Consider the following 23796-nt stretch of genomic DNA (forward strand, 5'->3'; position numbering starts at 1 on the left):
ACACACACATACAGCCAAACAGCTAACACCCACTTTATGGCTTCAAACACTACCAGAGTGCTGTGAAGAGGTCTTAGGACTTGCCTACACACAAAAGCTGCCCTGTTTTAATTACACTGGTAGATAGTGACACCCCCTTAGTGCGGATACAGTCATACAAGGCCTGGTCTGCACTACAGCTTACGTTGACCGGTCCTGTGTATCTACACTAAAATGTAACTCCCACTGATGTAACTTGCCCACTATGCTGACTTAACCTCTGCAAGAGGCGTAGCGCTTAGGTTGATGCAGTGACAGTGTAGACGCTGCATTGCGTACATCAACTATTGCTGCCTTTCAGAAACCATCCTACAATGCCCCCCACTGACCGTGAAATCTGTGCATTCTGGTGAGGATGCACACTGCCGACACAAGGAGTGTAGTGTGGACATGCAAAAGTGATTTAATTACTGTGGTGACTGTACTTAGGTTGACTTAGTTTTGTAATGTAGACTTGACCCAAGTATAGGCCTTTCCCATACAGTATAACTGTAACAGTAAAATAAATCACACTCCTGACAGATGCAAAAACCTTGTGTTGAACAGGCCAAATGAGAATCAGGGCAACAGCATACTTTGAAGTGAATTGTTTCAAATGTTTGTGTTATGCTGGCTTGACCAGCATCATAACTCTACAGCCAAGAAACACCTCGTACCAGTGATGTGTAAAAAGGGGCCATTTTAATGACAGATGATATGTAAAGGTAGCCCAGAGTCATATAAGGCAGTGACTCATTGTTAATGTGGGGATGCACACACCTCATAGGTGATGCTTTACCTTTAAGGCATTAGACAGAAAACTACAGCTACTGTGGCCCTCCCCAGTGTATTTAAAACTGTCAGCTATCCCATTTTATATATAATCCCTTGGCTTTAGATAAATTGTCATTGACCTCAGTGATGGGTGCAGCAGAAACACCTAAATAGAATTTGGTTATGCAAAGTTAGGATGTCCCCGGATAACTACACTACCTTGTCGGTAGTAGAACCTACCACCACTAGAGCATGAATTTTGGTTCATCAAAACTATTTTTTAAATTGCAATTTCTGGAAAAGGAAGCTAGTCCTTTAGAGCAGGTATTTTGGTTCATACACAGAAAAGACATTTTACTGTAATTTGTCAAAGTAATCCGACAGTAAATTTTACCTCTTAGGCAATGACAGATTCCTCAGGTTTATTTCTATATAAATGTAGAGTTTAGTGGATATCTTTTGGTACCAAGAAATACTGTTTTAACAGGACTACTCCTTCGGAAGGTATTCAACACAACCACTTTACATTTGAAGAAACTCACACAAGGTGCTCCATTGCCAGCTTTACTTTTAGAGTTCAAGTAACAAACACATTTTGTAACTTGGAAAAATAGGCTAGTGTGAAACACGTACGTAAAATCCAAAACCAGAGTCACACCAATAATGTGTTAGACTAAAAAAGCACTATGGGGGAACAGTCATTTCAGTTTCCTTTGAGGATAACAGACATCAGCTGGCAACTGTGAAAACTCCAGTTAATCTGAACAAAGATACACACACAGGTGACTATAAAGAGCCTCTAAGACACCTCAAATGATATTTAATATGGATTTTAAACAATCTGAATATTTAATATTGAATTTTTGAGAACTCAACATTTCGAAGGCTCGCCTTCAAACTCAAAAGGCCAGGATGTTTGCTCTTGAATTTTGTTACTTCTCATTTTATTTGTATAAAAATGCTTAGAGTGAAAAAAATGCCAATAGAAAAAACTGCTTTTCAGGTTCAAAACAAGCCAGTCCTTTCATTGCAGAGAGGCACGCTGGTTACTTGGCATTGTTGGCCCGCATTTTTTTCAGTCCCTTCTTGTTGTGCTTCTTCGCAAATCGCATGTTCCTCAGAAACTTGGGATCAACCTATAAAACAAAAAGTAAAAATAAACCAAATTGGGGGAGGGAATCGTAGGTCATTTGAAATGTACATTCAAGCTAGGAAGCGTGCCAGTGTTTCCCCACTTGGGACAGATACATTAGACATAAAAATAAAGTCCCCCAAAATTGGTGGCATTTAAATCAGAACTCTTAATTCTGAAGTAGTTTCAACACAACAGGTGTAGTTCTTAGAACTAAGCTAGTGTTTTCCCTCAGTTTTAGAAACAGTAACAAAGAGCACTTTGGAGTAGAAATTAGATAACGCTAATAAGGCAAATTTAATTTCCATGCAATGAGATCAAAATTTCATGTAATGATTTATTCTGGATCCAATATCACCGCCAACAAATCCTGTTGATCTTTTTGGGGATAGTTCTTAGTATTTCCAGGTCAATACCAACAGGGCCTTGTCTTCACTAGGTTAAACGGTCTGACCTTACCATGTGTTAGCTAACATGGGGTAAGAAGATATCTTTTCCCCCATCCACTCATAAAGTATAAGGGCGAAATAACTATGTGCTTCTTGGAGCAATCTATGCCACAATACCACTGCAGTAGTATGTGTGGACACACACCAATGTGAACACAAGCTAACACAGTCAAACACTATAAAATGGCCCTAATTGTGGCATAACCAAAACACATTATGGAAGCTTTGAAGAATGACTGCATATACCAAGGTTTCAAGGGAATACAGATAAACCCCTAAACAAAGGGAATGTCTTATTCACTTTTGAGTGCAAGTAAACTTTATTTTCCAAAAAAGAGAGGAGCTGTTATTCCAGCTGTCTCATTTCACAGTTAGAGGAATTTAAAGCCACTTCTGTCCTATAGAGAGGGGAGTTTCTCAACACCAGTAAGGACAGAGAAATAATACAAAGGGAACCAGTGAAGTTAGAAACCTAGGCAGAAAACAAATGGATTCAAAATGGAAAATAATTACCCAACCCACGTATATTCACTGAGGAAGAGAAACACGGGAAATAATAAAGATAACCCTTGCCCAGACTAGGATTTGAAAGGTGTCAGCTAATGTATGTTAGCAGCCTAGTTAGAGGTAAGGTAGCATGCTTTTAACAAAATGGTTCTCAAACTTTTGTACTGGTGACCCCTTTCACACAGCAAGCCTCTGAATGTGACCCCGCCTTATAAATAAAAAATAAAAAACATTTTTTTATATTTAAACACTATTATAAATACTGGAGGTAAAGCAGGGTTTGAGGATGGAGGCTGACAGCACACAATCACCTGAGGGGTCATAACCCCCCAGCTTTAACAGGTGTTAAGCCAGTAGAGTTAAAGTGGAGTCTAGACAAGGCCTGTGAGACTAAACACTGTTTGTGGATAGGTAGTTGCACAAATCTGCAACACAGTATATGACTGCAGGAAAGGCAAGTGCAAAACAGGGAAAAGAGAAAAATAAGGTTTACTGTAGTAAAGTTTAAACCCACGCACATTAGGAACCGAGACAACCATTTTCAACCAGAGGACTGGAAAGTAAGTGTGCAAGTACTGATGCTGGATGTCTACAGCTCATGTGTAAGACTGCAGAACCTGACAGCAAACTTATAAAAAGAGAAATAGTCACCCCCTTCAGAGATTCATATCTCTGGGACCTGGGTTTCTTGATACCATTTCTGTGCCATTTGCGAGCTGTTGACAGATAGAAACATTGACGGATTAAAAACAGAACTGCAGATATTATCTAATATTCCTGCTAGTATGCTATTTTTGCCCACCACTTATCATATAAAAAACCCCCACTCAATACAGAATTCAGTACAACACATCTAAACTTTTTAAATACAATCAGTAATTTAAAACAAACAAAAAAGTTCCTGCTTTCTGTAATTCCTTCCCTTTGCATCACATGAAGTTTAATAGTTGCTGGAACAGTTATGTTATTATTGTAGCTAAGTTTTGATGAGAAAAACGGTATAGAAAATATTTTATTCAACCGCACAACTGATTTTCAAGAATCCACAGAAACCAGTTTTCCTTGCTTTTTGAGGTGAGCACAAATCCTTTCTGTGCTGCTATATACTAACTTGACCATTTACATTTTATTTTTGCTTGTTTACAGTCACTTCCTTCAACTTGAGGCACGTTAGGCCACAAAAAGAGCAGGAATGCTTTCCTGTTGAGTGACATAAAAGTGTAAAATAACTCACCAGATTGGTTGGTTTTCTTCTGAAGGAAAAATAAAATGAAGACCCTAACCCAATCTTTCTCCAAACTAGCAGTCTAGCAGAACACACCTGGAATTAGTCTGACAACCAGAGGATGGCAAAATATTTACCTATCCCAAGCCCATGCTAAGTATTAGTGTTATTGGCAGATCTCCACCATCTCTCTTCCACAAGCACTAAAGAGGCCGTGTTGAAAATATACCTTAAACTGTACCTGACTGTACTAAACCAAGCAACGTTTTTAAACTCTCAATGCTTTTGGGTCAGAACCAGACCTAAACTTACACTGGTTGTGAGTCGTGTGATTCTTGGACTTGGCCATGATTAAACCTGTGAGGGAGAAAGAAACGTTCAGCTCAGAACAGGCAGGAAGAGAGGCACCAGACTCCTCTGCACCCACATGCTCTCTGATGCTTCCAAGAGGGGAATGCAGAAAAAGCATCCCCAGCCTATATAACCCAGCCCAAGAGATTATCCCTAACCTTCCCCCTGCAGCCACAACCCACCCAATGGGAAATATCCTGTTCCAATTCCTCCTGCCTCTGGTTCCACAAATCTCACATGTCCGCCCTAAGCCCAGTGGGAGCCAGACTCGCCCCAAGCTTCATCCTAACATTCCCCATCCCAGCGGCCCCAGTCCCGCTCCCAGGGGTTCCCCAGCGGCCCCAACCCCGCTCCCAGGGGCTCCCCCCCACAACGAGCTCCTACCCTCGGATCCGACTAGCCCTCAAAGCCCGATCCCAGAGATCCCCCCCCCGGTTCCCAGCCAAGGGTCGCCGCGCACAGGAGCGTGCGCCGCGCCCCAGGCGGAGAGCGGGGGCCACCCCCATCACAGCCCGCCCTGCACAGGCCCCACCACCGCCTCCTGCGGGCACGATGGGGCCGGATTGCGGAGCGACACTCACCCGCGCTCCACCGCCGCGGCGGCCGAACCGGAAGAGAAGGGACAGCTGCAAAGCCTTCTGGGAAACCAGCCGAGGGAAGCGGAAAGCGCGGACCGGAAACCTCAGTCCCCTGAGTCCGTCTGGAAGCAGGCTCCATGGGGCAATAAGAGGGACAGTGCGTGTCCACCCCTGCTTCAGCGCATCTGGGACTGTCCACTTGTGTGTCTCACTCACACTCCCTCTTCCCCCCGCCTCCTTGAAATGGGGATGAATCCACAAAGCAACACTCACACACCCTCCTTCCTAAAGGGAGGATGAGATCTGGCCCTAATCATTATTATTATTATTATGCACAGACAGTCATGTCCTTTAGGCACATTATAAAGGATTGGTTTCGCCTCTGTTTTACACTAGTGTATTTTAAGAGTAAATCTATTGAAATCACTGATATAAGTGAGAAGAGAACTCATAAAATGTCAACCAGTGCTGCTTACAGTAATAGCCAGTCCCTCATCCACCACCCCTTCATGTTAACCGTGAGAAAACCTCCATAACCTCATCTCAACGAGAAATAAATACTTGGCCACTGCACCATGAAGAAGAGCAAACTTGCCTTGACAGCTGGTCTGTAGAGCAAAGTACCTAGCCAGGATGATGTTCACAGAGAAAACACTGTTTCTGATTTTTAGGGATTCAAATCTAGGGCTACGGAATTCTGCTGCTAGGATGAGATTAGGTTGCCGAGCCAATTGAGAACGCAACAGTTCTAGACTCTGCCTTCAGTTCTGCTTCCCCAGAAAAGCTTCAAGTAAGAAAACACTCACCTGCTTCAACAGTGCCAAAGATGACAGCATAGCATACTGTCATCCGATGAAGTGAGCTGTAGCTCACGAAAGCTCATGCTCAAATAAACTGGTTAGTCTCTAAGGTGCCACAAGTACTCCTTTTCTTTTTTCTTTTTACGAATACAGACTAACACGGCTGTTACTCTGAAACCAGTGAATGTGACTATCCACCTAGTGCTGTCAAATGTACCAAATAAAGACACTGAGAAATGGAGAAATTTCCCCCCCTTTCATCTCTTTCTGGTTGTACAGGATAGAAAATCAGGTCAAGTTCCCAGAGTAAAGCTGTGTAAACACACTTGCTTAGGACTACTCAGACAAATAGCTTCACATTTCACTCAGGCTCAGATCCTGAACTAGTGTAAATTAGCATAATTCTGTTGAAGTCCATTGAGCTATGCCAGCTTACCGCAGTTGAGGATTAGGGCCCAAGTTTTTATCCTGAGCCTTAATGAGCCAGGTGATGTCTTCAGTTATTGTATTATCATGAATAGCTGGCCATCTTGAGTATAATAACAGTTTTAATGCTTACAGACTTCATAACTTAGTGTTATTCTCAGTGTCATCTATTAAAGAGTGGTGTTTGTAACTGGGATTTTAAAAATGCATTGGTTAAAATGAACATCTCAAAATGCCTTTGAAATGACAGGAACAGACAGTGTTGTATCAGCCAATGGAAGACAATCTCTATATACCGCTCATAGCCTTATTATTTCTTTTTACTTTGTTGTTCCCACATCTCAGAAGCAGTTTCTAATTCCATTGCTGAAACTACTCCCTTTAGCTTATATTTATACTTGGGGCAATGAATTAGCACAAGTAGTCCCTCATTCGTTTATTTCACCGATTGTCAAGGAAGTATAGTCGCTGGACCAATTCTCAGCTGTTGTAAATCACTGACTTAGTGGAGCTACACTGATTCACACAACTGATGATCTGGTCCTTATGTATTTAGGATGCATTTAACAGTCATTGGAACTTTTCAGAGGCATTCAGGTATGAAGGAACCCTTTGCATGGGATAGAAAAATCTAGGACTCTGTGGACATCAGTCAATCATTAGCTATTGTAGCTAGCAGACTGAGTTGTACATCGTCAGTAGACTCATGCCTCAGGTGCCACTGCCAATCTGTATGCTGGAACACGCTGGACAGCAGAGATTGTCAGTCAGCCTTGTTAAATGAGCCACTACTCTGCAAGCTGGTAGATACCTTTGTGCTTATAACAACCTGTTTACATGCAAATATGCCAATTCCCATGCTGATGCTTAGTTTCAGATCTGCGATGCTGATTCTGAAAGCCCTTGGCCTACTTCTGAGTGGTCTCCAACATTGCATAAGGGAGCAGGCACAGTTTGAAGGGAGTGCTATGGGTTTAAAATCCAAATGACACCCTATTTCCTTAGTTGTCCACTTTCAGCGGGAACCTCCCACCCAGTATGTTCCTGTCTACATGTGCATTTTAGCTAACTAGAGCCAGCTCACAATGGGTGGGATGGGCCAGGGAGCCAGGGGAGATGAGAGGAAGCTAGTTGGGGAGCAAAAACAAGATATTATATATGGCACACACACACACGATACCACCTCCTGCTGGCATGAGACGTGACAGGTCTGAGTGGCAACATTTCCTGTTGGCTGTGCACTTTTAACAACACTACATCCCTCTTATCATTTGAATTACGGTAGCACACAGGGCCTCTGGTCAAGATCAGGGCCCCTGTTGTCTATGCCACTGCACAGACATGTAGTGACAGACAGTCCCTGCCCAAAGGAGCTGAAATAGCCATGACGGACAAGAGGTGCGAGGGGAAACGGAAGCCCAGAGAGGTGGATTGATTTGCACAAGCTCGCACAGCAGAGCTAAGGTGAGAATGCAGGTTTCCTGAACCCCGGTCCAGTGTCCTCTCCACTCGCTCCACCCTCCTGCTGTGCTAAGGCTACCTTTCAAATGGAGACCCAGGGCCTGTCCTTGTGCAGCCATTCATCCCTGTGCAAAGTGCATGTAAAATGCTGCCACCTCCAAATGGGAGTATTTTACCCCCATGTTGCACAGGGCTAAATGACAACCCAAAGGGCAGGAAAGGGGAAATCTAGGCCCTCAGATTGTTAAAGCCCAGCCAAAAAGAAAGCAAAGAGTTAAAGTAGACACTCAGTTGCATAACTGCATTCTGCTGCAGCTGAAATCTTCCCACAAAAGAGGCCTTTCATTTCTAAATAAATGGAATTGATAAGCACAAAATATTACAGTAATGGAGAAGCTTTATGGTACATAAGTGGCGTAGGAGGACTAACGCATAAGAAATGGGTGGCTTTTTGTTGCAGGTCCAAGAAATCATTTAAAAAGAAGCCTGACCAATGTTCTGCTGTGCAAACTTTCACCCTTTTGTTCTAGGCTCATCCCTGTGACCCTGCGAGTATGTCTTTCTACAAGACTTCAAATAGAAGTGGTGGAAGCATCAGTCTTTATAAGATTCCTTGTGGTGTTGCTCAGTGAGAGGAAGGCTGGCCTGGGAATCAGGAGATTGGGGTTCAGTTCCCAGGTTTGCCACTGACTTCCTGTGTGACTTAAACTGGGATTTCAAAAAGGTGTGTAAGGGAATAAGGTGCCACTGAACTTCCATGAGAAAATTCAGCTGCACTCTCTGTGCCTCACTTCCCCATCTACACAATGGGAACAATAATCCCCCATCTGTCTGTCTTGTCTAGATACAGTGTAAGGTTTTCAGAATAGGGACTCTTACTATGCGTATGTACAGTGCCTAGCACCATGGGTATATAGGCACTACCATAACATAAATAATAAAACAAGGCAGCTGGAGATTAAACTGGCAGATTTTCCTGTCCGTATGCAGAGAACTACATTGCCTACAGGTTGTGCTATGATTGGATTAATTGAATTCTTCCTTTTTAATATATCTGTTTATATGATGATATGCCAGACTTTCATTAAGCATTTCCTTAACACTTTATAATGTATGACATGTTATACTTTAATTATGGCAGTTTACAGCATTCATGATTATGGCAAAATGTATCCCATCATGAAAAGAGAAAACAAATCTGCCCTTTCATCTGCCTTTCCCTGGCACGGTCCATTTTGAAACAACAGGCTTGAGGCGTTTACAGACATTGTCAATTACACCAGACCAGCTTGTGATTGGACTTGTGTTACACTGTATTTTGCAAGGCAGACCCATGTTGTCCCTAATGCTAACCATTTCCAAAGTTTGCCCCTTGGGAGCGAGAGAGAGGGGACGGGATTCTTTATTTAAGATGCTGGACCCATAGAGACGGTGTAGCTCCCCAACTTTCATGTGCAGACAGCCTCTGCTGCAGTGTCACCACACCAGGGCCCTCATAATCTGCACTCTTCACAGCTCGGCGGGAGGAATGCAAAGGTGGCTTTAATACACCTTTACTCTCACCCAGTCCTGCCCTGGTGCTGTTACAGTCCATGAACAGAGCAATCCAAAGGCTGCTATAATCTGTAACGCCTGCAGACTGCATCAGGGCGACCATTCTGTCCACTGGGGATTACCTGGGTGTAGGAACACCTTGGCCTCACAATCCTTTTCCCTCCCAGACACACTCTCACTGCTCCATGGGCTTAGGGGTGGGTTGTAGGCGCTATACTACCAGCCATTCCCTTAGTCCGAGAGAGCACCACTGGCTGGTTATGCTGGTATGAGGCAATTTTGTAGCACCACAGAACTGCCCCATTGCAAAGGGCGATAGGGCCCAGGGTCCACCTAAATCCTAACCCAGATTTAGCAAATCCCAGAGTGGATGAGTGACTCCAGCACTAAAGTGAGAAAAGAAAAGCTTAGCAATTCTAACCTAGAAGGCAAGAATAGCAGATAAAACAAGCAAGTATGTGAGGCAGTGCAACCACTAGAAGGAGCCCGAGTGTAACACATCAGGAAACAAACAGTGGGTTTGGACCTTGTAAAGTAGAATCATTAGTCACAATCAGGGAGAACAGAAATCTCTGGGGAATACTGGCAAAATATGCAGGAATTTCCCATTTTATTTGCTATTCTATTTGGCTGCAGCTCTTCTGTTCTGATACCTGTTAGTTTTTTTTAAGACTGAGGAAGGTCATTAAAAATATTTCTTAGCTGATTGAAAGTGACTAACTGCCTTAGGGGAACTGGTTGGTTTAGGGGATTGGTAAAGTGGTCAGGGGTCATCTGAAACCAGTTCTAATCTGGTCCACGTCAGCAGGGCCTGAATGCCAGACCATCTGATACGCTTTTTCGGTAGCCCATGTTTAAAGGAGTTGCTTGTCTCAGTGCAGTTCCTAGTGGACAGACACCCGTGTCACAACAATGACAATTGGTACCAACTAGCAGGAGTGAGTGTAATAGCCAAGCTATGTAGTTTAAAAGCATAAGATTTCTTGGAGGCAAAGATTGTTAAGAGGAACAATGGAAATGCAAAATGAACAGAAGTGTTCATTCAGACAGCACAGGGGGAGAAGCAAAGAAGTCCTGCTGCATTCTTCATGAATCCACTCCTGCAGAGATGGGGAAGACAGGAAATAGGATGTGTTGGGCCCAGACCACAGCTGGTGTAAACTGGCTGAGGTCTCAGACTCATGGACTTTAAGGCCAGAAGGGACCATCATGATCTAGTCTGACCCTTCTGCACACTGCAGGCCACAGAACCTCACCCATTCACTCCTGTAATGGACCCTAACCTCTGGCTGAGTTACTGAAGTCCTCAAATCATGCTTTGAAGACTTCAAGTTACTGACAATCCACCATTTACACTAATTTAAACCTGCAAGTGACCCATGGCCCATGCTGCAGAGGAAATGAAAACCCCCCCAGGATCTCTGCCAATCTGACCAGGGGAAAAATTTCTTCCTGTCCCCTAATATGGTGATCAGTTGGACCCTGAGGTCAATGGAGCTATGTTGAGTTACACCAGCAGAGGACGTGTCCTGGTGTTAGCACTAGGTAGAAGTTGAGAAGGGAGCAGGAATAAACCTCTTTTCTCACTGAGACATCCTGTCCCTTGTTATTTTTTAATATAAAGATTTGCAGGCCCTGCCTCTGCAATGGGGACTCAGCATTGCCATGTTTTCTCCATTGGTATTTTCTTAAGTTTTTCACTGCATTTACCCTGGCCATGGAATCCTGCTGTCTACTGAGAGCAGTCCCTGTAAATGACTCTGAATCTAGTACAGGCGTGGCCAAACTGTGGCTCGTGAGCCGCATGCGGCTCTTTCACAGTTAAAGTGCGGCTCCCAGAGCTTCCCATGCGCCTCCCCCACCACATTCTCCTCCTACTAGACTGGACCGGGGGTGGGGGCCTCAGGGCTTCTGCCCTGCAAGGGGTGGGACCGGACTAGGGACTTCAGCCCTGCAGGGAGGGGGGTCTAAGGGCTTTAACCTCTTGCCCCGGCAGGGGCCGCCCCATGGGGCAGGTTGTGCATGTCTTGTGGCTCTTGTGCTTCTTAAGAATATTGTATGCGGCTTGGAGGGTCAGTAAGTTTGGCCACTCCTGATCTAAAGTAGATCTAAAATCTGCCTTCAAAAATGTTCCGAAGATGAAGAGTAACAAAATGAAGAATAATGTCAGGATCTATGGGCTAAGTTCAGAGGCATCTGCGTAAGGTGCTCAGATACGATGGGGACGGGCTCCAGCCCAAGACACTAGGATAGATAGCTTTGAATTGGTAAGTGGCTATAAAGCAGCATAAATCAGTGTTAACTCTGAGGTCCTGATTGTGCTGTCAGTTCTGTCAGTGCAAAGCCAGAGAAACTCTTGCCGTGTCTACACTGGGAAAGTGAGGTGGGTTTAGAACACTTTTTCTCAACACTCCTTGTTTTCCCAGTGTAAACAAGACCTACTTTGGTTTCAGCAGTGCTATGCGAGCTCAGACCAATGTGAGAGCAGAAAGCAGCCCTGAATGGACAGGAAAGAGGAGTGCAGCAGGCAAAGAAACTTCTATGAGGAGGGGAGAGAGGAGCCCGTACACTGCTTTAGCTCACCCCTTCTTCTGTCCTCTCTAACAACACCACAGTGCCCTGGATACCACCGTCTGGGTCAGCACTGAACTGGGCCCTCTGAGTGTTAACAGTGATCCCGGTCCAGATCCTGAGAGGTATTTAAGTGTCTGACTCCCACTGATTTCAATGGGAGACAGGCACCTAAACTACCTTTGAGGATCTGTACCCACATTCCCGAGGAGCAAGCAGCAGACACCAGCCTGCAAGTCTGTCTGACTTTTCACTCCCTTTCCTGCCACCTCCTCCAACCCTCCCAGCACTGGCATGGACTGACATTATTTTTCTCTTGTTGTTTTTCCACCTCCTCTCCTTCCTCCTCAGGGGAATCAGCACTGGTGACCTACGTATGAGTGACTCACAGCCTGGGGCCTGTGGGGAATCAGCTAAGCTACCAAACATATTTTCCATTGCCTGCTCTCAGGGCATTTCCTCTGGTGCGCTACTCTACTGGAATACCTTCTGCAGCTGGCTGAAGAGTCAAGGGAGGGCTGTCAGAGGACTAATTAAATTATATTCCCTAGAAGTCTTGGCAAACAGTGACCCAGTCTGCGAATGATGCTGATAAATTCCTTGTCAATGAATGTTCTGCCAGACTTCACTGTTATCTACAAACCGCAATTTCGCCTGGACATCAAAGAGGGGCTTCCGGACTGCGGGAACTCATAAACAAAGAGGGACGACACTTAGTCTTGTGAGTTAAGGCAAAGGCCTGGGAGGAATGAGAGCTGGCTTTCTTGTCTCTGCCGCAGACTTCCTATGTGACGAGGGGCACATTACTTAGGCCTGGATCCTCAAAGGGATTTAGGCATCTAATTCCCATTGGGGATCTGGGCCTTGATCTTTGTGCCGTCATTATCCCATCTGTAAAGTAGGGTAAATAATGCATCTCTGCTTCACAAGGGGGTGGCAAAGTATTACACCACCTTTCCATTCCTCTAATCCTGGGGGAAAATGAGGGCTGCTTCTGTCCAGCCTTAGGGCGCCTCGAACTTCCACCAACTGGTAACAGGCCCCCGGGAAGATTGCCAGAGCACAGCACCGTTCTAGCCAAACCACCTCAGACCCCCACAGAATGCCATCCTTCTGTGGCAGTCCCCCACTGACTATTTAAGCCAGCTTTCTGGCATTGGTGCAATTCTAAAGGTGCCAAAGTGGGAGCTAGAATGTGACCCAACATGTGACATACTCTCACCACTGAACTTGGCCCCTATAACCTGTGTGTAAAGACTGGAGAAAACCAATACCATGAAAGGAGACTCTCACCCATAGGGGGAGCATTTCCTCAGAACTCAAGAGTTCCCTCATTTAAAGCTGAGGCAGAGTGATGTTTCCAAGAGCATCCGATGAAGCTTATGCTCAAATAAATTGGTTAGTCTCTAAGGTGCCACAAGTACTGCTTTTCTTTTTGCGAATATAGACTAACACGGCTGTTACTCTGAAACCTCCAAGAGCATTGTTTTCTCTCCTCAGTAACCCCAAGCTGGCTCACACCAGTGGTTTCTTTTCCCAGGCCAATAATTACTTACAATTGACACCGCACGGAAGTGGTTTAGAGCAATTACCTGCTTCTCTCGTCTGGTGAAATGCCCCCGTACAGGGATTATTTCAGCTGGGGACAAGGAGGCCTCAAATCCGCCCTCATCTCTGGCTTCCTGCATGCTCACAGACTGCACACTGATCACCTCATTCAGCATAGCAGAGGAAGCTTGTTCACACCTGGGCGGTAGAACTAACACGCTCTACATTAGGCAAAGAGACATCCTAGTTTCATGAATCCCCTTTACAGGGAACATGCCCCTCAAGGCCCTGGGCCATATCCCCAGCGGGTGTAAATCACCCTCGCTCTCCTGACGTCAGTGGAGGCTCTGCTCTCCGTCTCCCAGCTCAGCTTCCATTCCTGAGGTCCTGCTTTCTCCTCACCAACCGAAACACCTCCTGAACGAAGCTCAGATTTTTCCAGTGCCACTTTCCATACCCAAAAGAGCACAAACACACAGTATTGCCCTGCCCAAGGATTCACACCCAAGTCTGGCCCCCAAAATCATGAGATCGGTTTAAACCCCACCCCCCCAATGAATTTTTCTCTTTTTAAAAACCTCATGCATTTGGGTTTTTTTCCTTGCCTTCAGGCTCCTGAGCCTGCAGGGTGCTCTCGCTCCACGTTTCCAAGCTTTTCTCAACAGGGTGAGAAACATAAATGCGCTTTTATAAAAAAAAACGAAAGGGGAAATTGTCATGCAGACTCTCACACCCAGCAGCTGGACTCCCAGTGAAACTGGCGAGAGTTAACCATACTGGGAACCTTTGAAGAAAGGTTTCCCCTTGGATAGCATTAAAGCTGCTGCACGTGCAGGATCCATTTTTGTTCTGTTTGTACAGTGCCTAGCACACGGGGGCCTGAGCACCTAGACACTACTGCTATACGAATAAAGAATTTCCCCTGTGATGGAGTTAAGTTAACGGGAAGATGTAGCAGTTTAGAAGAAATTATCATTTGATCCACTCAGTGTTAAATACTCCTCCTTTCAAGGGAAATGGCACGGAGAGGTCAGTGGGGTTTTGACTCACTAAGCTGCCTACTCATGTAACATGTCAACAGCTGTCTCCTGCATGAGTTTGTGGACGCTAAATTCCGCTCGCAGGTTAACATGAGGACAGGGCCTAACCCTCTGCGTATTGGTTTACACAGCACATTAGAGTGCCACTAGCCCACTAACAGAGATGGAAGACTGCAGCTTGACAAGGCAGGAATAAATAGATAGAAGCCATTTTCCATAGGACAAAAAGAGTACTGGTGTATCGCCTACAGACCCTGGTCGTCGGCAGGCAGGATCGAACCGGGGACCTCTGGAGCTTAGTGTATTAGCCACTACAGCATGAGCTAAAAGCCACCTGCCTCTAGCTAAGGCTGTAGAGCAGACTCATTAATTGCTCTCTAAGTGGTCTCGGTGCCACAAGGTGGGATAGAACACCACACCCAGAAGGTGAGTGGGTTACACTGGCACTCTCTGAAAGGAATAAAGCTGTTAAAGGAGCTCTCGGCATGAGCAGAAGTGAATACCAGTCTACGCAGCTATGCATGCCTGAGTTATTTACTGCAGCGAGAGATATGGAGGGGCTGGGGAAGAGGGGAAGTCTGACCTAAAGTATTCGTTGCTTTGGTTGATTGTTTGTGAAGGTGGCAGTGACGGCTGCGGCGTGTTTGGTGCAATGTAAGGGACACAAGCGGACAGGATGGCCCTCCGAGCAGATAACTCAGGCACACAGTGCTCACAGGCAGGAAGGCACTGGAGCCAGTGGTTAGAGCGGGCAGAGCACCCCTGACTTGGGCTAGACATTTTTCACCTCTCTAGGTGTGTCTACAAAGCAAGTGGTGCGTCTCAGAGCTCTGGTCTATAGGCTTGGGCTATAGCTCTAAAAATAACTAGGCAGGCATTTGGGCTTGGGCTCTGAAGCCCACCTCCCTAGGCTTCAGAGCCTGGGCTGCCATGTGTACACGGCTGTGCTTAGCGCCATAGTGTGAGCCCTCCTCTGTCGCCCTAGGCTCTGAGACTCGCTGCCGCTGGCTATGTAGACGTACCTACTGTGCCTAACCTTAACTGTCTCCTCATTTACCGCTGTGCAACGCAAGTGCAAACCTACCACCAGCTCACAGCTCTTTACTCTGCTGGTGTATTTTAGAACCCCCATGCTCAATGGTAAATGACAACACAGTGCCCAGCCCTAGAGAACCACACCCACAAAGACCTGTCTCAGCAGACCCAGGGCTTACTATATAACCCAGGACAGATTTCTGGGGACAGTTACTCCAAAAACCTGGTCAGGAACTTTGAGAGGATGCCCCCACAGGACATTACAGTGATCTAATGCGGTGTTTCTCAACCTTTTTGATACCATGGAGCGGCTTGCTGCCTTCCTAAGCCGTGTCAGGGAGACCTCAGGGACTGGTCATTGAGAAACACTGACTAATATCTGTGGCTGGGGAAACCCATAACTCAGGGTTTGGCAGTCAGGACAAGGGAACAGAATTCAAAACGTTTGCTTTAAACATCATAAGTAAAGGTATTGCTAAGTCTGCACCTATAGGGTGTGCGGTTAGCAGTGTGGCATCTTCAGCAGTTTGAAATAACTCCTCCTGACTGTAAATTAAAGAGCTTTTCATTTCAGCTTTTACAATTGGATGATGCCCAGAACTTTGATCAGCTTTTTGTTGTTAAGAGGAATCCCTATCACCGAGTTAGTTGGCTGGTGAAAGGATTTGTGCTCTAAGAGCACAAAGCAGACTTCAGCTTCTATCCTCGTTATCTTTTTTGGGGCAGCATGCCAAATGAGATTGAAGCTCTGCGGCACAGGGTTTTCAAGGGTAAACTCTGAGCCTGTCTAGCTTACAGTCAGGCTCCTTTGGCTCTCTGCAATTCTGTGGCTGAAATAAAAATCAATCCCCAAATCCTTTGTCTGTAAGGAATTTATTGTAGTCTTGTGTGAGAGACACCAATTCCTGAGCCCTTAGAAATCATGTCTTGCACTCAGTTTTTGCTTAAATTGCAGCTCATCCTATGTCCGGGGTGGGAAAACTACGGCCCGCAGGCCGGATCCAGACCCTCAGGGCTTTGGATCCAGCCCGCGGGACTGCCACTCCTGTGGCACTGCAGGCCCCGCACTGCTCCCGGAAGCAGACAGCACCTCATCCCTGCGGCCCCTGGAGGAGGAGGGGCAGAGGGCTCTCCGTGCTGCCCTTGCCTGTGGGTACCTCCCCTGAAGCTCCCACTGGCCGCGGTTCGCCGTTGGGAGCTTCAGGGGAGGTACCCACAGGCGAGGGCGGCGTGCGGAGCCCTCTGCTCCCCCTCCCGCAGGGGCTGCAGGGACGTGGTGCTGGCTGCTTCTGGGAGCGGCGCGGGGCCAGGGCAGGCAGGCAGGGAGCCTGCCCTGGCCCTGGTGAGTGCCACTGCCACCCCAGAGCCGGTCCACGTAAATGGTGCTGGGCCGGAGCCTGCATCCCAACCCCTTGCCCTGAGCCCTTTCCTGCACACTGCACCCCCTCCCACACCCCACACTCCCTCCTGCACCCCAACCCCCTTCCCTGAGCCCCCTTGTACACCCCGCACCCCTCCTCTGCCCCAACCCCTTGCCCTGAGCCCTTTCCTGCACACTGCACCCCATCCCACACCCCGCACTCCCTCCTGCACCCCAACCCCCTTCCCTGAGCCCCCTGTACACCCCACACCCCTCCTCTGCCCCAACCCCTTGCCCTGAGCCCTTTCCTGCACACTGCACCCCCTCCCACACCCCGCACTCCCTCCTGCACCCCAACCCCCTTCCCTGAGCCCCCTTGTACACCCCGCACCCCTCCTCTGCCCCAACCCCTTGCCCTGAGCCCTTTCCTGCACACTGCACCCCCTCCCACACTCCGCACTCCCTCCTGCACCCCAACCCCCTTCCCTGAGCCTCCTGTACACCCCGCACCCCTCCTCTGCCCAACCCCTTGCCCTGAGCCCTTTCCTGCACACTGCACCCCCTCCCACACCCCGCACTCCCTCCTGCACCCCAACCCCCTTCCCTGAGCCCCCTGTACACCCCACACCCCTCCTCTGCCCCAACCCCTTGCCCTGAGCCCTTTCCTGCACACTGCACCCCCTCCCACACCCCGCACTCCCTCCTGCACCCCAACCCCCTTCCCTGAGCCCCCTTGTACACCCCGCACCCCTCCTCTGCCCCAACCCCTTGCCCTGAGCCCTTTCCTGCACACTGCACCCCCTCCCACACTCCGCACTCCCTCCTGCACCCCAACCCCCTTCCCTGAGCCTCCTGTACACCCCGCACCCCTCCTCTGCCCAACCCCTTGCCCTGAGCCCTTTCCTGCACACTGCACCCCCTCCCACACCCCGCACTCCCTCCTGCACCCCAGCCGCCTGCCCCAGCCCTACATTCATGGCCCTGCATGCAATTTCCCCACCCAGATGTGGCCCTGAGGCCAAAAAGTATGCCCACCCCTGTCCTATGTGCTGCACATGTTTATTTCAAAGCTGTAACATGATGCAACACTTGATTTGAGAGAGCATGTTCTAGATGTGAGCAGGGTGCTGATTGTCTGGACTCCTGGGTCCTATTCTGTTACTGGCTCACTGCATGTCCTTGCACAAGTCAAATACAGTGGCGTTTTGAAAGCAGAATGTGGGTAGTTCTTGTTCTTTGGAAACGTGCTGGCCAAGTGCTCGGGCCTCAGCTGGGGGCCCAGCCGCTGGGATATTCAAAACCTCATTGCTGTCTAATGCTAGACCTGTGAAGAAAAATTAACCCTTGCTGGAGTGGGGGAGGGGAAAAAAGGAAGTCAGTACCAGCCTCGCTCTTCTATCCCAGCAGCACAACAAGCTGCAGCCAGTGCATAGAGCTGCTAAAGAGACTTTCAACCATCTCTGCTATCGGGCATCCTGCCATGACACGGAGATCTGCGGCTGTGGCCATCTCCAGACATTCAGAAATCATAAGTTAGGGTCCCTAAAAAAAAATCACAAGATTATTTTAAAAATTATGAAACTTCTTAAAAAAATGTTTTTTTATTTGTCTTCTGGGGTTGTAGCCTTTAGAGCAGGGCCTAAACTTTTTAGCCTGAGGGCCACATCTGGGTGGGGAAGTTGCATGCAGGGCCATGAATGTAGGGCTGGGGCAGGCGGTAGGGGTGCAGGAGGGAGTGTGGGGTGCAGGAAGGGCTCAGGGCAAGGGGTTGGGGCAGAGGAGGGGTGCGGGGTGTACAAGGGGGCTAAGGGAAGGGGGTTGGGGTGCAGGAGGAAGTGCGAGTTGTGGGAGGGGGTAAAGGAGGTGGCTCAGGGCAGGGGGTTGTGGTGCAGGAGGGGTGCAGGGTGCAGCAGGGGGCTCAGGGCAGGGAGTTGGGGTGCAGGAGGGGTTTGAGGTGCAGGCTCCGGCCCGGCGCCATTTACCTGGAGCGGCTCCAGGGTGGCAGTGGCACTCACTGGGACCAGAGCAGGTGAACCGCGAACCGCGGCCAGTGGGAGCTTCGGGGGCGGTACCCACAGGCAAGGGCAGCACGCAGAGCCCTCTGCCCCTCCTGCCCCAGGGGCCGCAGGGACGAGGTGCCGTCTGCTTCCAGGAGCGGCACGGGGCCTGCGGCGCCACAGGGGTGGCAGTCCTGCCGGCCGGATCCAAAGCCCTGAGGGGCAGGATCCGGCCCGGGGGCCGTAGTTTGCCCACCCCTGCTTTAGAGTTTGACAACCAGCTTTTCTCCAAGAAAGTAAGCAAGTGGCGCATGTAACAGGCATCCAGGAGCTGAAGCTTTAAGAAAAAAACATCCAATATCACAAAAGTCTACAACCAATATCATACTTGCTGGCATTCTCAGCAGAAAACACAGGACTGAACTGACCACCGAGCATCCATTTCAGGCTGCACTATCCAACTCAGAGATCAGACATGTTGGCAGGGAAGCTTGTGCTGATGGGGGCCTGTTCAACCGCTGTTCTGGGGGGAGATTTATATCAGGGCTCTTATCACAGCACCCTTCACCACTGCTGGGTTTTTAAAGAAAAAAACATGGGGAATAAATTTACCCATATGTAGTTTCACACAAAGGAGAGCACATTTTCCTACCCTGCCCACTCCAAAGAGGTCTAAGATAGTTTTCAGAACGGACCTAGCATTGAACTACTATGTATAAGCTGCTCATGATCAAACAGCAGCTCGTAGTTCTGGGCATCAAACTCATTCTGTTTTTGTTTCCCAAACTCACTGAATTTTGTTTTTAATTGTGGTCCATGGTAGGCCTAAATACTGCCAAGAAAATTCTCCAGCAGCTTCACTGTCATTAAAAAAACTCAGGTTTTTAATGAATTGAACATCACAATTAATGCAAATCAGTACAAAAGCCCTGGCATTATTTAGTTTGCTAGCAAGTTCCATTTATATTACACTGCCCCCACAGTTTCAGTTTTTGATATGTCAAACATTTTTCTGTGAATACAGAACTGCAATGAGGAAGTTGCCAGGGGGGAAATGGCAGTTGAGTAGGAGACAGCTAGGGCTTTGACACATTTTGGGATGGAGACAAATGCGGTGGCTGGATATTTTGGTGAAAATAAGCAGAAGTGAAGCAGTTCACAGCACTGACTTTTAAATTGTCATCCTCAGTGTGATGTATTAAAAAACTGTTACAGTTGTCAGCTATCACTTTAAATGAGAAGGTTTTTTCTTGTTCCCGCTTCCACATGAGGGGGCTCTGCAGGGAAGCATGTGACCTGGGTATAGCAGTAGTCAGTCTCCTGAGAACCAGCCCAGAACAAGGTGGGTTGAGCTGTGCCGCTGTGTGTGTGTATTAATATATAAAGCGGATCTTGCTGAGCTATTGCTTCAGACTAGGGTGACCAGATGTCCCGTTTTTAAAGGGACAGGCCCATTTTTTGGGACTTTTTCTTATATAGGTGCCTATTACCCCTCACCCCCATCCTGTTTTTCACAGTTGCTATCTGGTCGCCCTGCTTCAGACTATCTGCACATTCAGGCAGACAACATTGCCTGGTTTATACTCGGCTCATGTTTGGAGGGTGTTCTGCACAAGACGCGGGCTAGAAGGCTAGGCCTTGTCTGTCTGAGACAATTGCACTGGTTTAACTGAACCGAAGTCAAAGCGTGGACTTAACTTCAGGTGATGTGAGGCACTTTTACATGGAAATAAAGAGTGCCCACGTAGGGACAGGCATCTCTGACTTAAAAACGCACCTTCAGTTAAACTGGTCGAACTTATGTGCAGACAAGGCCTTGAGGTTTTTAAAAGATGAAAGAACAGATTCTTTGCAAACTGAATAGGCCATGTAGCCCACAAAGGGAAACTAAGAAGTTATGCCCCATGGTCTGGCCATGGCCCGGGGCAAGTATCTGAAATTTCTGGATTCTTTTGAAATTAAGCGAAACTCCTCTTGTGCTTCCCAGAGAGAGGCCATTCATTCTCAGGCACCCAATATGTTTGTGAATTCTGGCTGCACACAGTAATGCTATAAAATTATCCTGTCTGATTAGTTGACAACATAGGGAGACTGCAGAGGTTGAGTCACAAGGGAGTTAAGGAAAATCCAATTTCACACTAGGATTTAAGATCAGACAGTCACATGGGGCATATATTCTTAGTTCCTCCCCGGCCTACAGCAGAGAGGAGAATCCTTTAATGAATTGAATGAAATTTCAGAACAGGCAGTGATCCATTTTTTTTTCCAGCTTCAAAGAATCATGGAACCTGTTTGGATGCTGGATTTTCTTTACCTGTGGGAAGAGGATTATTGAAAAACCACATTGATAAATGCTGCAGCTGAAAACGAAGATGAGCTTCTGCACAAAGACAGTTTGTTTGTGCTAGTGGGGGGATGGGTGGGGGGGGGAAGTTGACATTCAAAATGATGCTTACCTGTGACTCCTCTAATACAATGGCTGAAACCTTTCATTTGTAGCAACATAATCCAAGGTTTTCTTTCCAAACAGCAGGGAAAAATTGGTCATGCTAAGCAGAGGTTAGGGGAGCTATGCACAGGGTTGTGGGCTGTCTTGTGAGGCACTGAGTGCCCTCAACTTCCTCTGAATGCAGGATCGAGCCTTTTGTTCTCAAACTGAGCCCTGGTCTACACTAGGACTTTAGGTCAAATTTAGCAGCATTAAATCGATGTAAACCTGCACCTGTCCACACGATGAAGCCCTTTATTTTGACTTAAAGGGCTCTTAAAATCGATTTCCTTACTCCACCCCGACAAGTGGATTAGCACTTAAATCGGCCTTGCCGGCTCGAATTTGGGGTACTGTGGACACAATTCGACGGTACTGGCCTCCGGGAGGTATCCCAGAGTGCTCCATTTTGACCGCTCTGGACAGCACTCTCAACTCAGATGCACTGGCCAGGTAGACAGGAAAAGAACCGCGAACTTTTGAATCTCATTTCCTGTTTGGCCAGCGTGGCAAGCTGCAGGTGACCATGCAGAGCTCATCAGCAGAGGTGACCATGATGGAGTCCCAGAATCGCAAAAGAGCTCCAGCATGGACCGAACGGGAGGTACGGGATCTGATCGCTGTATGGGGAGAGGAATCCGTGCTATCAGAACTCCGTTCCAGTTTTCGAAATGCCAAAACCTTTGTCAAAATCTCCCAGGGCATGAAGGACAGAGGCCATAACAGGGACCCGAAGCAGTGCCGCGTGAAACTGAAGGAGCTGAGGCAAGCCTACCAGAAAACCAGAGAGGCGAACGGCCGCTCCGGGTCAGAGCCCCAAACATGCCGCTTCTATGATGAGCTGCATGCCATTTTAGGGGGTTCAGCCACCACTACCCCAGCCGTGTTGTTTGACTCCTTCAATGGAGATGGAGGCAATACGGAAGCAGGTTTTGGGGACGAGGAAGATGATGAGGAGGAGGTTGTAGAGAGCTCACAGCAAGCAAGCGGAGAAACCGGTTTTCCCGACAGCCAGGAACTGTTTCTCACCCTGGACCTGGAGCCAGTACCCCCCGAACCCACCCAAGGCTGCCTCCTGGACCCAGCAGGCAGAGAAGGGACCTCCGGTGAGTGTACCTTTTAAAATACTATACATGGTTTAAAAGCAAGCATGTGAAAGGATTACTTTGCCCTGGCATTCGCGGCTCTCCTGGATATACTCCCAAAGCCTTTGCAAAAGGTTTCTGGGGAGGGCAGCCTTATTGCGTCCTTCATGGTAGGACACTTTACCACTCCAGGCCAGTAACACGTACTCGGGAATCATTGTACAACAAAGCATTGCAGTGTATGTTTGCTGGCGTTCAAATAACATCCGTTCTTTATCTCTCTGTGTTATCCTCAGGAGAGTGTGATATAATTCATGGTCACCTGGTTGAAATAGAGTGCTTTTCTTCAGGGGACACTCAGAGGAGCCCATTCCTGCTGGGCTGTTTGCCTGTGGCTAAACAGAAATGTTCCCTGCTGTTAGCCACAGGGAGGGGGTAGGGTTGAGGGGGTAGCCACGCGGTGGGGGGAGGCAAAAAGCGACCTTGTAAAGAAAGCACATGTGTTATGTATGTAATGTTAACAGCAAGGTTTACCCTGAAAGAGTGTAGCCACTGTTTTATAAAATGTGTCTTTTTAAATACCGCTGTCCCTTTTTTTTTCTCCACCAGCTGCATGTGTTTCAATGATCACAGGATCTTCTCCTTCCCAGAGGCTAGTGAAGATTAGAAAGAAAAAAAAACGCACTCGAGATGAAATGTTCTCCGAGCTCATGCTGTCCTCCCACGCTGACAGAGCACAGACGAATGCGTGGAGGCAAATAATGTCAGAGTGCAGGAAAACACAAAATGACCGGGAGGAGAGGTGGCGGGCTGAAGAGAGTAAGTGGCGGGCTGAAGAGAGGGCTGAAGCTCAAATGTGGCAGCAGCATGATGAGAGGAGGCAGGATTCAATGCTGAGGCTGCTGGAGGACCAAACCAGTATGCTCCAGTGTATGGTTGAGCTGCAGCAAAGGCAGCTGGAGCACAGACTGCCACTACAGACCCTGTGTAACCAACTGCCCTCCTCCCCAAGTTCCATAGCCTCCACACCCAGACGCCCAAGAACGCGGTGGGGGGGCCACCGGCCAACCAGCCACTCCGCCACAGAGGATTGCCCAAAAAAAAGAAGGCTGGCATTCAATAAATTTTAAAGTTGTAAACTTTTAAAGTGCTGTGTGGCATTTTCCTTCCCTACTCCACCACCCCTCCTGGGCTACCTTGGTAGTCATCCCCCTATTTGTGTGATGAATGAATAAAGAATGCATGAATGTGAAGCAACAATGACTTTATTGCCTCTGCAAGCGGTGATTGAAGGGAGGAGGAGAGGGCGGTTAGCTTACAGGGAGGTAGAGTGAACCAAGGGGCGGGGGGTTTCATCAAGGAGAAACAAACAGAACTTTCACACCGTAGCCTGGCCA

The 23796-nt window shown here is 47.7% G+C and overlaps 2 protein-coding genes across 2 annotated transcripts; one reads left to right on the forward strand and one right to left on the reverse strand.

Annotated features, from left to right (window-relative positions):
• Positions 1-1575: 1575 nt before the first annotated feature.
• RPL29 (ribosomal protein L29) lies at positions 1576-5188 on the reverse strand. Its single transcript, XM_074959845.1, has 4 exons — positions 5038-5188; positions 4418-4462; positions 3532-3596; positions 1576-1928 (listed from the first exon to the last, which is right to left on the reverse strand). Exons 1-4 carry the CDS (start codon positions 5171-5173, stop codon positions 1839-1841), a joined length of 336 nt encoding a protein of 111 aa, XP_074815946.1. The 5' UTR covers positions 5174-5188; the 3' UTR covers positions 1576-1838.
• A 16705-nt stretch (positions 5189-21893) lies between these two features.
• LOC141991524 (uncharacterized) lies at positions 21894-23578 on the forward strand. Its single transcript, XM_074959848.1, has 2 exons — positions 21894-22420; positions 23009-23578. Exons 1-2 carry the CDS (start codon positions 22018-22020, stop codon positions 23527-23529), a joined length of 924 nt encoding a protein of 307 aa, XP_074815949.1. The 5' UTR covers positions 21894-22017; the 3' UTR covers positions 23530-23578.
• Positions 23579-23796: the final 218 nt, after the last annotated feature.

The sequence above is a fragment of the Natator depressus genome, chromosome 7 (genome assembly GCF_965152275.1).
Source record: "Natator depressus isolate rNatDep1 chromosome 7, rNatDep2.hap1, whole genome shotgun sequence".
NCBI classification, from domain to species: domain Eukaryota; kingdom Metazoa; phylum Chordata; order Testudines; family Cheloniidae; genus Natator; species Natator depressus.